Below are 12,451 nucleotides of genomic sequence, written 5' to 3' on the forward strand. Positions count from 1 at the left end.
AGCTTAGTTGATAGAGAGTAGTTTGAAAAATTGGAGGAGGAAGATTAAAGTGGCTGTGAAGGAAGACTTGGCTAGTTATGTAAAGTCAAGAGTCCACTTAGAAATAAACAGATAAATGTGAACAACGGCTCCACTGCTCAATAATTACTACTTTAACAACAGCCCCATGAATTTTTTTTCCAAATAACCTTAGTATGCTAACAATTTCGTTAGTTGCCCGATTTAATAAGAATGTGGAAAACTAGCATCTCGAGTTTCTAAAACTCGAGATCCTTATAAAACTCGAGTTTTTGATACTTGATTTTAGAGGTTTTCATAAGATGACGTGGACTAAGTTTTTCCACGTGGATATCGAGTGGGTGAGTGAGCTGAGTGTGTGTGCGTGAGTGACTTGATATATGTGTGCGTATTTACATTTTCTCCAGCAAAACTCGAGTGTCTAAGATTCGAGATCTAAGTAATTTTTAATTAAATTTCGAGACTTATAGACTCTAGATCTATGTGTCAAAAATGGTTTCCTCGAAGAAAATTGAGTGTCTAAGACTCGATTTTTTGTTTCAAAGAACTCGAGTCTTTAAAACTCGAGATCTATGTGACGTTTTCTATCCACCTCATCAATTACAAAATGGGCCCAAAGCGAGTCTTTGAGACTCGAGTTTTACCCACATCTCGAGTTTTTGAAACTCGAGATGCTAGTTTCCAAAATGCTTACAAACCAGCATTAACTTATTAAATTTTTCGTCCCTCTTGCGCTACCCTGCAAATTCCCTCCAGCCCCATGTACTCCTCAATAATGGTTTCTGTGAGGACAAAAGAAAAAGGCAAGAAGGCCCCAGTATTGCTCAATAATTGAGTGGAAAGTCACTATCTTTGATCCACCGAAGGAAAATATGGATTATATACTAGGACATAAAGCTGAGGAAAAGTAGAGTTTCACAAATTTTGACCTAGTATGATGGGTCTAGTCAACTAGTCAAGCACTATCTCAAATGTTAATGCTATGTTAGTGAGACCTAAAAATTTCAATGCATTTGTAAAGCCAAATACTTTTAATATGTTTGAGATGAACATTTGTAGAGGCTTTTATTTTGGTTGGGGTGAAAATAGAAGGATGGAAAACCTTTGACAGAATTATAGGTTAAAAACATCAATTTTTGTCTTGTTTGGTGAACAATGCAAAACATGGAGCAAAAACAGGTACTTACTTTTGGACCTAGCTCGCCAAATCATTTTCTTCCCAAAGTTGGAAGAAAACTAAGGCGAAAATGGATAGTTAAGTCAAAATGACTTATTTTTCCTTACACACCAAGACTTTTTTTTTTTCCTCTTTTATTACCTATTTTTTCTCTTCTATTACGTCTCTTTCCCCGCCTCCCCCTACAAGTAGCCACCAACTATCATTTTTGTCAGTCTTTTCAAAAAATTCATACAAATTACATTTTTCCTCCTCTAGTTTTACTTTTTAACAAAAAGGAGGAAATTTTTATATTTATTTTTCATCATTTTAAATTTCCATCATCCCACCAAACACACATGATAATAAATTAAAATATTTTCTATTCTTCCATTTTTTCATCTTTTCAATCAAATAGAGCCTTAATAATTTTGTATTGTAGTGATATGGTTGGATTCATTTTTTATAGAGAACATGGATTCTAATTCCATTTCCCACTTTTTTAAGTGAAAAAGTGATTGAATATTGAAATTATTCATAATGCTCACATGTACGTAAGATCGATTTTGGATACAGAAAAGAAAAACATTGGTGGAACACACTCACATATATGTATGCCAGATTTTGTATCACATACTTTACCTAGTTATTTTTTATTTTAAAAATACTTATGACACATTTTCCATTGTATATATTCGATTTTCACATTAAGAATTATGCTGTTGTGAAAGACTTTTGTAAATTTTTAACATTATAAATAGAAAATTTACAATGTGCTTTTACTTGTGCAAATGAATGCTTCACACAGAAGGATCAAACCAGGTAGATGACACAAAGGATGTTGGACATGGAGGAGGCCATTAAGGAGGAGGGAGCAGTGGCAAGGGTGGAGGTGACAAAGGTCTTGGTGGAAACTAAAGCCCAACCCTAGAACTCGAACTCAAATATATGTTTGGCTTATGTGATGTAATAGAATTAATATATATGCATGCAAAATTTCGGCAATTAGATTTCGATGCCTAGTGTGCGATGATTTTGAAATGCTTGAGATTTTGTGAATTGTGTATGTGAGTGCATCTTTTATCATTTTATCGTTGTTAGGAAGTCTTCACATACCATTGGTTTTTTAAGGAGTGATTAGCCACGCATATCCAAAAATCCTTAGGGCTATTAAGCTAAACTAAGGACAATTTGAGGTTTACGCATTTAACTTGACTCTCCATTATCATATTCGACATGTTTTAGACTAAAGGTTGTTTTGTTACACCAACAGTTGGTTGTGTTGTATTGGTAGCCATTGGCTCTGATGCTATGTATGGCTTTGCAAACAAAGACTGAAAAAAAAAATTGAAATATTATAGAAAGGTCTAGATCGAGGTTGAAGAAAACAGATAGAGAAGACTCGGATGAACTATTTCTATTATTATTGACTTAATGAATTCTGTACAATAGTAGAGGGCTTTTATACAATTAACGTTAAGGTAGTAGATTTCAAAACAAAATTAATGTTGCAGCTTTGTTGATCTTGATAACACCTTGATCGTCACCTAAATAACCAATAGAATCCTAAGAGTGTGGGCTCTCTTCCTTAATAATCAAATCCACTAGCCTTGTTTGTTAGAAAGTGTGAGAGAAATTTATTATTATTATTATTATTATTATTATTATTATTATTATTATTATTATTATTATTATAAAATACAAGATAAAAATTTGTACTCTATCTTAATGTAAGTTTATAGAACAAAGTTTATCTACAAAATTAGTTGTAGCCTTAGCCTACAAACTTACTTAATATCTTTTTATTGGAGGTGAATTTTGATAAATCCACCATTGGATTACATTTTCTTCTTATATGCTCTATGCTTGCAAAATTTCAATAAAATTAAAGATCAATAGTTATGTCATTAATAAATTTTTTAAATTGCAAGTTTTTGTAATTTAAAATTATGCATAAAATATAAACTTATAAATCATATGGTAAATAATATCCAATTGACACAAAATTTAAGATGTGTATTAAGAACATAAAAAACATGTAATTTAACGATTAGATTTTCAAAATATGTTGTAATATTTATTTTACTGAGTCAGTTTGTAGTCTTAAGTTACAACCAATTTTGTAGCTAAACTTTGTCCAAGTTTATATGCATGTGAAGCTTCCTCTTTGAGACTTGAACCCCAACACTTGCTTCTTACACCTCACAAGCACTTAAATTTGTGGAATGATTATCGCGTCAAAAGTGCACAGTGGTCTTTCTTTTTCTTTAAACGTTAGATAGATTATAGGTTTTCTCAACTAAACTAATAACTTTTATACTTGGATTAGCTAGTGGGCCATCTTACCTGGGCTTTTAGATTGTGATTTGAGGTGGGACCAAAGAAAAAATAAAAACACTATCTCAAATAGGCCTTGAATCTCCGTGTAACTAATGACTAGCACAAAGTTACCATTAATCATACTTTATTTTACTAAAAAACTATGGTTGCAATCTAGGTTGTTATTAAATCAAAGATTTATCCTAAGACTCTATTATATTAGCATTTGGCCCCTCCATAAAATCATTTATAGTGGAACAAAAAAAGTCTACAGTTTAATCTTTTGATTATTCATATATTTATGAAATTTATATTTAGAAACTCTAAATTAAAGTGGTCGGATCCAACACACTAAATAACCAATTCTCATTAAACCTATCTCATTGGAATGTTTTGTGTCTCTAAAAACAAATTATGAATTCCGTCTTGAGAATATGTGTCCCTAGAACACTATGTGTAATTGCCTAACATTCCCATGTTTTGACCATGCAAGATCTCACTCCGGTATACATCAAAGCAAGCAAAATTCATGTTTGAATTCATCATCCACTCAAAATTGAGAGTCTATGCAAATAGTAGCAAATAGCAGTCATAATTTATATATATATATAGTAACGTGAACTTATATATATATATATATATATATATATATATATATATATATATATATATAAAAGTTCACGTGACTATATTAATAGAATAATAAATCTCACAGTGGTCTAGTTTAATGTACCCCACATAATTTAAATACACCAACATATTTGTTAATTAGAATTCTCCACTTCCATGATTACGATAAGTCCTCATAATTTATATGTTGTAATCTTTGCAAATGAAATGCCTAATTTCATCACCAATTTCGAACTAGATCAATAAGTTTATGAGGAACTTATGATTTAGATCTTTTGTATGCGGATTTCATTCTCATACCTATATTACATACAATGCCTCTCATAGATTAGAACATATGACGTTCAAATATTCATGCAAAAAACAATCTAAAAAATAAAACAACTTTTATTATTAAAAAAAATAATGCTATTCAATTGAGTGTTAAGGCACTACTCCTAACAATGATTATCTCAATATGATGATGTTTCTATGTCTGGTTAACAAATTTATTAATTAAGAAAGTAATTGAGAATATGCTTTCAAATATAATAAAATGGAGGAAAAGAATACATGTGACTAGTCTTGCTCCTAACTCTATGTTGAGGATCCATAGCTAACCCCAAAAATTTGGGGTTAAGGCTTGTTGTTGTATGATAGAGGCTTGGTGAATGTGTCGATCGGGTCAAAATCATGTACAAGTTGAAAATAGTTCTGAGTAGAATAAGTTGCTATTTAAGGCCTTCTCGTTGGTATGTATTTATAGAACAACCATACTCTTTCAGTAACAAGTGTGTCTGAATATGTGACCCCTCAGATCTAATTTGTATATTGTTTAAGTGTGTGTTGTGTGGGTGTGTGATGAGTCTCATATCGAGCATTTACTTGGTAGATCTGAACTTTATTAACAATTACAAAAATCTTCAATTTTGACTAGTCCCTTTGAGGTATAATGCATATAGGTTGTAAGCGACGACCCACCCAACCTAAAGGGTTAGTTAGATGTTTGGGCCGGGTTTGGTTCAAACGAGTGGGTCTCACTCAAGTTTCAAGTCAATATCGCGTTAAACTCGACACACCCGATCTAAATTGTTTTTTCTTTTTCAAATATTAGTTAACAAATTGTTGGGCTTGAATAATTTTAGAGATGTAATTTGCAAATTTAGAAGTGTAATTTGCAAACACACTAAACTTTACAGGTGTAATTTGTAATTTACCCTAATTTTAAAGAGAAAGAATATAAAGTTCAAAACAGTCCCCTCGCACACAAAAACACACACATACCCCCAAAAAAAAAAAAAATAAATAAAAATAAATAAATATATATATATATATATATATATATATATATATATATATAAAGAGGAAGGGACCCACAAATTAACCCGAGACTTGACCTGCCCATTAAACCGAACTTTTGGGCTAGTTAAAAAGTACAGGTTTGAGTTTTATTGGGTTGAGGTGCAGGCCGGGCCTGAAACCGACCTCTTCTCAGCCTTAAACACAAATATGGCTAGCACTTTCCCTTGAATCGTTGCATAATATTTTGATACTTACAAACCATTCAAAATCCATTTTGTTTGTTGGATTGTTATGCTTGTGTTTTATATACCATCTTTGTATTCTTATGTTATAAAATCAGTATCTTTCTCTAATTCTGGTTCATCCTGATTGTTAGGAATCCAAATGTGACGTACTGAAGGTTAACATGTATTGCATTATATGTTAGTACTTCTGATGTGTTGGATTAGTTAGATAAGCTGAAGCTAATGTCAGTTAGTTATGCTGATGTCAAAGTTTCAATTAGTTTGTTAGTACTCTTTAGGCAGGAAATGTTAGGAGTTGTGGAGGGAGAATAGCATATAAGAGGACTAAGAATGAAGGATATCCAGAAAATTAACCAAGCTTGTTCTTTCTATTCTTCACAAGCTCTCCCTATTGCTCAGGAGGTGGTTACCCTTGAAGTAACTCTCATTTTCTTTCTCATTTCATTCTTCTTTTCATCCATTTCTGAATTGCTAAGAACTTAACACTGATCTTCATCGTATAGATCATGGATTAGTTATTGAATCGTACTTGATGAGATTATGACTGCTCTACTGTACATTGATGATAACAAATATTCTAAATTTACAATTGGGTCTCCAGAAACGCCAAGATTGCCAAACCAGCAGCCCAAACATCTTCGTCCAATACATGCTCTGCAGGGGAATGACTTACGCCTCCCCGACACCGGACAAACAGCATTCCAACCTGTTCAAGTTTTTGTACATTATTATCATATAACATGAAATATCACCTCCTAAAAGTTGACGATGAAGCAAAACAGGACAAACCTTTGTTAAATGAGACATGGCCATTGCATCATGTCCTGCACCACTCATTAAGGTAGGTGTTTCATCTTGAATGTCACCAGCCATTTTCCTGAGTGCAGAGTAAGCTGCAGACTTCAGCTGAGAACTCAATTCAGAATCACAAACCACTGCATTCGCATCATGCTGAAACGTCCACAGCAAACCAGGTTATTGATTATGAGGTTTACAAAAGAAATGCATAATGAGATGAAGTCCCAGACCTTACGATCGATGATACATGAAACAGAACGCCTCTCACATGTTTTATACATCTGATTAGATAATTCATAGATAACAGCTTCACGTCCCATGTCATCAATTGCTCGTAAATCCACAGTGAATGTCACCTTTTTCCAACAAGTCCATTGTGAATTCAGACATAATCAATAAACAAGAAGGTATCCCAATTTGGGCTTTGTTATCGAGATCAGCATAGTCATAGATAAAAGTTCTTACCTGGCCTGGAATGACATTACTTGCACTTGGCCATGTTGATATCTCTCCAACAGTACAGACTAGAGAACTGGAAAGTGATTCCAGTGATATATCATTGCAATGACCATCATAAGATAGAAAATCTTTAGGGTTTTTACAGACACTTTCCAACAGTACTATTAATTCAGCAGCAGCAGCCATAGGATCCTGACGCATAGACATAGGAACAGTTCCGGCATGCCCCTGTGAACCTTTCACTGTAACCTGTAATTATATATGAGGAACAAAAATATCAACAACCAAAGATCATATCAATTTTGATATAAGATCAGCATCTGCATATTATCATTGATTTACATTTATCTTTACATGCTCCAGGTAAAAATGTGTAGAGTTGAAAATTCCATACCAGAATTAACTTTAGCCTATCCTAGGTGTTTTGTTAAAATTCCAAAAACGAGACATTATGCTTCCTCTTCATTGCTTTCGTTACATCTCAATTTGTATAACAAACTACAGTTTGTAGTTTCGTGTATTTTGGATATAGACCTTACAAGACCAAGTTCTGGTATAAAGTCATGAGCTGGTAAAGAAAGTTTTGATCTGGCACTCCAATTCTTACATGTGCTTGGTGAAACTCATACTCAAAATAATTAAAGCACAGTAAACGTCTCACCAAAATCAAATCTGTCTGTTGTAAAGAATTGGAACAATGGTGCTGTACAGCTGCAGGAAAGTTCTGAATAACAAATTTATAATGAGCCTACAAGTGGTGAATAACTATTGGTATACTCCTTAACGATTGTTATATGGGCTGTACTCAAGAAAATTCACTAAATATTGCCAAAAGGATGGAGAAACAGAACCAAATATCACAAGAAGGTGACAGGGCAAAAAGAGGATCACTACAAGTTTATATATTAACCCAAAAAAAAGGTTTTGATTTGGCATGGAATAGGACTGATATGGGAGCTAGAATGATTATAGAATAAAATTCACTTAGCTCAGACTCTTATGCAAGTCATCGACATGCACACTTAAATTTGTACAACCATACAACATTTTCTCGGTTCCATATTATTGATCTTATCTAGAAAATACAACTTTTTTATGGGAATGTCATTTAATGTATTGTCTTCTAATAAAAAGGTATAAATTTCCAAAACTATGCTACATAATTTAAACTCAAATAGAGCTAATGGAAAAAGGGGTATTGGCTTTTGAATAAATGCAAGGGCAAGTTGTGTCTATTGACATATCAATGCAGAAAATATTTTGAGACATCCCAAAATGGACTTGAAACTAATAAAATGGGATGATGGCAGTATATATGACAATCTTTCAGCAAGATTTAAAACTTTACAAACACTGAAAAGAAAATAAGCATAACAAAGCTAAGGAACTTATAAAATAATGTAATACAGAGGAGAACACAGGCAAAAAAAACCAGATAGGAGAATTGCAAACATTTTAGATGGCAAAATCATGCAAAATACAAGTAAACCTCTTTTACTGTAAAAAATAAAAAATAAAAAATAAACACTGGAAGAATTTTATATACCTTTAGTCTTGTCTGGCCAGCTATGCCTTTAACCACACCAAGAGGAAAACCAAGCCATTCTAGTACAGGACCCTGTTCAATGTGAACCTGCAGCATCAATCCAATACAAGAACTGAATATGCACACCCAGAATACTAGAAGCTAAAATAACTTAATTTATTGCTGAATATGAAGAGGGTAGTACATCCTTGTTCACAAGATAACTGGTGTAGACTGTTATACCTCAACGTAACCCCAGACAGACCCTGGGTCATACTTGAGCTGTAACAAGTTTTCCTCTGTAATTTCTAGGGAGTTTTCCTTCAGAGCATCTTGCACTGTCACGCCACTAAAAAAGGATTATGCATGAATAAACTGATAATAAACAGAATCATGAGTAGATATAAGCTCAAAGTTATTCAAGGAAACCTCTTGTCAGATATCTGCAAGGCTGTAACTGGTAAAACACCAGCTAAAGCAGCACTGCCCAAGAAAGTAGAGTGAAACCTCACTCCCTCTTCATCACTAAATGCAATCACCTGCAATAGTAGGAAATTCATTGACATCTATTCTCAGAATTGCTGCATAGCCACCACCTCCAACATATTACAAATCTAAATTTACAGCTGAATCAGATTGCAGTGCTGTAAAAACAATTCAGGACAAGATTGAGTCTACATCAATTTAAGCTCTAGATGGAGAATAGAGTAAAAAATAAGAACTGATGTATTCAAGAGATCAGGTCTCACATATAAGTCTCAAAATATATGTCCTTTTTATTTCATCCATGTAATCTATTTGTTTCACCAATAGCAGGAATTTAAATCTCTGCCCACGTTGTAACATGCTTCTCTTGCACATGAACGAGACTATACCATAATTTAAGCCAATGGAACCCAAAAGATGGAAAGCATATCCTAAATATTTTCCCTACAGTTAAAAGGCAGATATAAAAAGGTTTTCCTAGATGTTACTGAAGAGACAAAGATTAATCTTCTTCCACTGAATATCAATCAAGAATATCAAAGTAAATATATTTCTTTTTCCCTCCATGACGGTGGACTTTTTATCATTCTATCTTTTTGTTACTTTGTTCTGGTTCACAGGGTTGGAAAATGTTAGAATAATGGTTAAGTAATAAAATTCATCATTTCCTATGATTGTGGTTTACTATAATTTATCATGGTACTAGAGTAGATAGTCCTGAGTTCAAATCCTGCTTCCACTTCACCTCCCAGTAGAACTAGTTATAGTTTATGATAGTGTAACATCACAGGAAACAAGACTAATAAGTCATTATAGAATCACAAATCAAAAACTATTTCAGAAAATGATGCAATATAATGTTCCAAAGTTGTTATCTTACTGACCTCAATCGGCCGCCTTAATTTTCCCAACGTCCCATTGACATTCAAAACCTTCAGAGCAGATAATGCAGAGATTATGCCTAGTGAACCATCAAATATACCAGCATCAACAACAGTATCCTATCATAAAGAAGGAATATCACATATCAATATTGATGAAATATGTCTTTGTGGCATGTTCTCTGTGTGTGTGAAACTTGTATTTATGTATTTGTATGCAAACTAAATATTAAATTAGAAAATAGGAAAAGAAAAGCATCACCAGATGAGAACCAATCAACAGAGCCTCAGCACTTGCATTCATTCCCTCAACTCGACCATGTAAATTGCCCAACTGGTCTACCCAACTGGAAATCAACATAAACATCAGTTGAACTTCCAACACTGTTTACAACATAAAAAGGTAGAGAGCTAACGTTCTCAAACCAGCATCCTCCATCCATCCACGAATAAGGTTACCAGCCCTCAAAGAAGCTGGACTCATAAATGTTCTCTCAAGATAGCCATCTGCGTCACTTACCTGCTTATGCAGGGAACAACATTAACATTCACAAATAACCACACAGCCACAAGATACATGTTGAGTAAAGTAAAGCCGAGGAAAATTCAATGCAACTTTTTCTTTAACTTATTGCAGTGGCCAGACTCTAGGGGTGATTATCATTTGAATGGTGATTATAGAAACATCGAAAGTTGAGCATTTTAATCTTGGTGGCAGGAGATATATGCGATGGTGTGATACAGACTATTTTTGATTGCAGACATATAACATATTTGTTCTGATTTATGCAAAATCATAGCTGTTAGAGGGTAAGGCAGCAAAATTTTAAGAGGATTAAAAAAAAAAAAATCAACATTCAACATTGCCCCAATTGGCTGCAAAAAATGGCATTGAAAACCTTGAATGTTGTTGCAAAAATTGGATTCCTGTATTCCTTTCAGCATGTAACAGAAATTCAACTCGCATATCATTGAAGAAGTACAACATCAATAAATAATAATAATAACATACATCTTATTTAATGGAACATTGACAAGGTGGTCAAACTCTTTTTTTTTTTTTTTTTCAAATCATGCTTTTACTAACAGAAAAACCTATAGATGACAGCTAAATTAGTACTCCAAATGACACACCCAAAGTTGAGGTCATAAACACTAATTTAAAAAAAACAATATATATATATATATATATATATATATATATATATATATATATATATATAAAAATTAGCAAACTATTCTCCAAAATGCTATTGCAGCAAAACCCACAAATATTTTTAATTCAGTAGTAATTATATTAACATTAGCAGTACCACCTGATAAAACATACTAGAAATATGTCAGAAATTTAATTTGGGTCTCGAATTTTATACCTTTCCAAGCTCATTAAGCCTTGCCACTGCCTCATCCCTTAAGATTTCACGAAACAAATCATTCCTACTGCTTATTTCTCCATCTTCAATAAACAAATCATTTCCATCATCATCATCATCATCATCATCATCATCATCATAATATAGGCTAAGTTAATAACCATTATTAAACAAGAAAATTATTCAAACCCCAACACTAAAAAACGTCACTTTCATGGACTTAATTCAAATGCAGAGGAAAAGGTCAGTATCAATACCAAGCAAAATTATTAATCAAATAAGCAAATCTTTGAACTTGATTTGAATATTCACTCTTTGCCAATACACATTAAAAAAATGTGTATTGTCCAAGAAAAATTATTAATCAAGAAAAAAATTTGAGCAAATCATATAACTAAATTAAAAGAACCCATTTATGAATTTGATGTGAATATTCACTTTTTGCCAGTATAAATTTTTTAAAAAAAATGTCTATTGTCCAAGCAAAATTATTAATTAAAAAAAAAAAAAAAAAAACAATAAGCAAACCATAAGACTAAACTCAAAGAACCCATCTTTAAACTTGATGCGAATATTCATTTTTTGCCAATACTGTCTTTTGTCCAAGGCAAAATTATTAATCTAAAAAACAAATAATAAGTAAACCATAGGACTAAAATAAAAGGACCTATCTTTGAATTTGATGTGAATATTCATATTTTGTCAACACATAGTAAAAAAAATTGTCTGCTGATTTTCTTTTCTTATTTTATATGTATATTTGGAGTGATATTAAGGAAGAAAAGGAAGAAGAGAATGGAAATACCTGAGAATATATAAGCTGAAGCAGGAGAAGAAGAAGTAGATAACAGTAACAGTAAGAGAGAGAGTAGCAGATATTTGAATTGACCGAAGGAATAGAGGGTGTTCATGATAATGATGAAGATGAAACTGAAATGGGAAAAGCTAGAAGCCTAGAAGGGTCTAAATAAGGCAGAGAAGGAGAAGGAGTTAGAGATTGAGACAGAGACAGAGAGGCAGCCAATAAATGGAATGTGAGTGTTTTTTCGCTGTGAGTTCTGGGTATTGACGCATCCTCCATTTTAACGCCAGCCAACCAATGCGTGAGAGATCAGATAGTGGTGGAGGCTTGCTCCCCCGTGACGTGAGAGAACAGAATGTCCTTGGCTTTGGCATACTAACTTATTTTAACATTTAATTTATTTTTAACGCTTAATATATTAATTTATTTTACTATTTAATTTATTTTTGATATTATTCATAAATTTTATTATATTATT

At 32.8% G+C, this 12,451-nt stretch overlaps 1 protein-coding gene across 5 annotated transcripts; it reads right to left on the reverse strand.

Moving 5' to 3' along the window:
* Nucleotides 1-5,985: 5,985 nt before the first annotated feature.
* Nucleotides 5,986-12,249, reverse strand: LOC142643460 (allantoate deiminase 1). 5 transcript variants are annotated; one of them, XR_012845861.1, is made up of 12 exons: nucleotides 11,977-12,249; nucleotides 11,172-11,254; nucleotides 10,215-10,318; nucleotides 10,061-10,145; nucleotides 9,802-9,918; nucleotides 8,861-8,970; nucleotides 8,675-8,780; nucleotides 8,453-8,539; nucleotides 6,913-7,155; nucleotides 6,683-6,803; nucleotides 6,439-6,600; nucleotides 5,986-6,355 (listed from the first exon to the last, which is right to left on the reverse strand). XR_012845861.1 is itself a non-coding variant. In XM_075818103.1 (12 exons), exons 1-12 carry the CDS (start codon nucleotides 12,080-12,082, stop codon nucleotides 6,233-6,235), a joined length of 1,431 nt encoding a protein of 476 aa, XP_075674218.1. In that variant the 5' UTR covers nucleotides 12,083-12,214; the 3' UTR covers nucleotides 5,986-6,232. The 5 variants fall into 5 exon arrangements, 3 of the variants coding, with proteins under 3 accessions (XP_075674218.1, XP_075674217.1, XP_075674219.1); XM_075818103.1 differs by having other exon boundaries at nucleotides 6,439-6,584; nucleotides 11,977-12,214; XM_075818102.1 differs by having other exon boundaries at nucleotides 6,678-6,803; nucleotides 11,977-12,214.
* Nucleotides 12,250-12,451: the final 202 nt, after the last annotated feature.

This window comes from Castanea sativa, chromosome 7, assembly GCF_040712315.1.
Source record: "Castanea sativa cultivar Marrone di Chiusa Pesio chromosome 7, ASM4071231v1".
In the NCBI taxonomy this organism is placed as follows: Eukaryota; Viridiplantae; Streptophyta; class Magnoliopsida; order Fagales; family Fagaceae; genus Castanea; species Castanea sativa.

What these genes read in the sequence shown, in the direction of transcription:
- LOC142643460 (XM_075818102.1), bottom strand. Translation starts at nt 12,082, where the DNA reads ATGAACACCCTCTATTCCTTCGGTCAATTCAAATATCTGCTACTCTCT. An exon ending in TTCAGCTTATATATTCTCAG is followed by an intron (nt 11,255 to 11,976) that starts GTATTTCCATTC and finishes TGTTTATTGAAG; the next exon opens with ATGGAGAAATAAGCAGTAGG. An exon ending in GTAATGTCATTCCAGGCCAG is followed by an intron (nt 6,804 to 6,912) that starts GTAAGAACTTTT and finishes TGTTGGAAAAAG; the next exon opens with GTGACATTCACTGTGGATTT.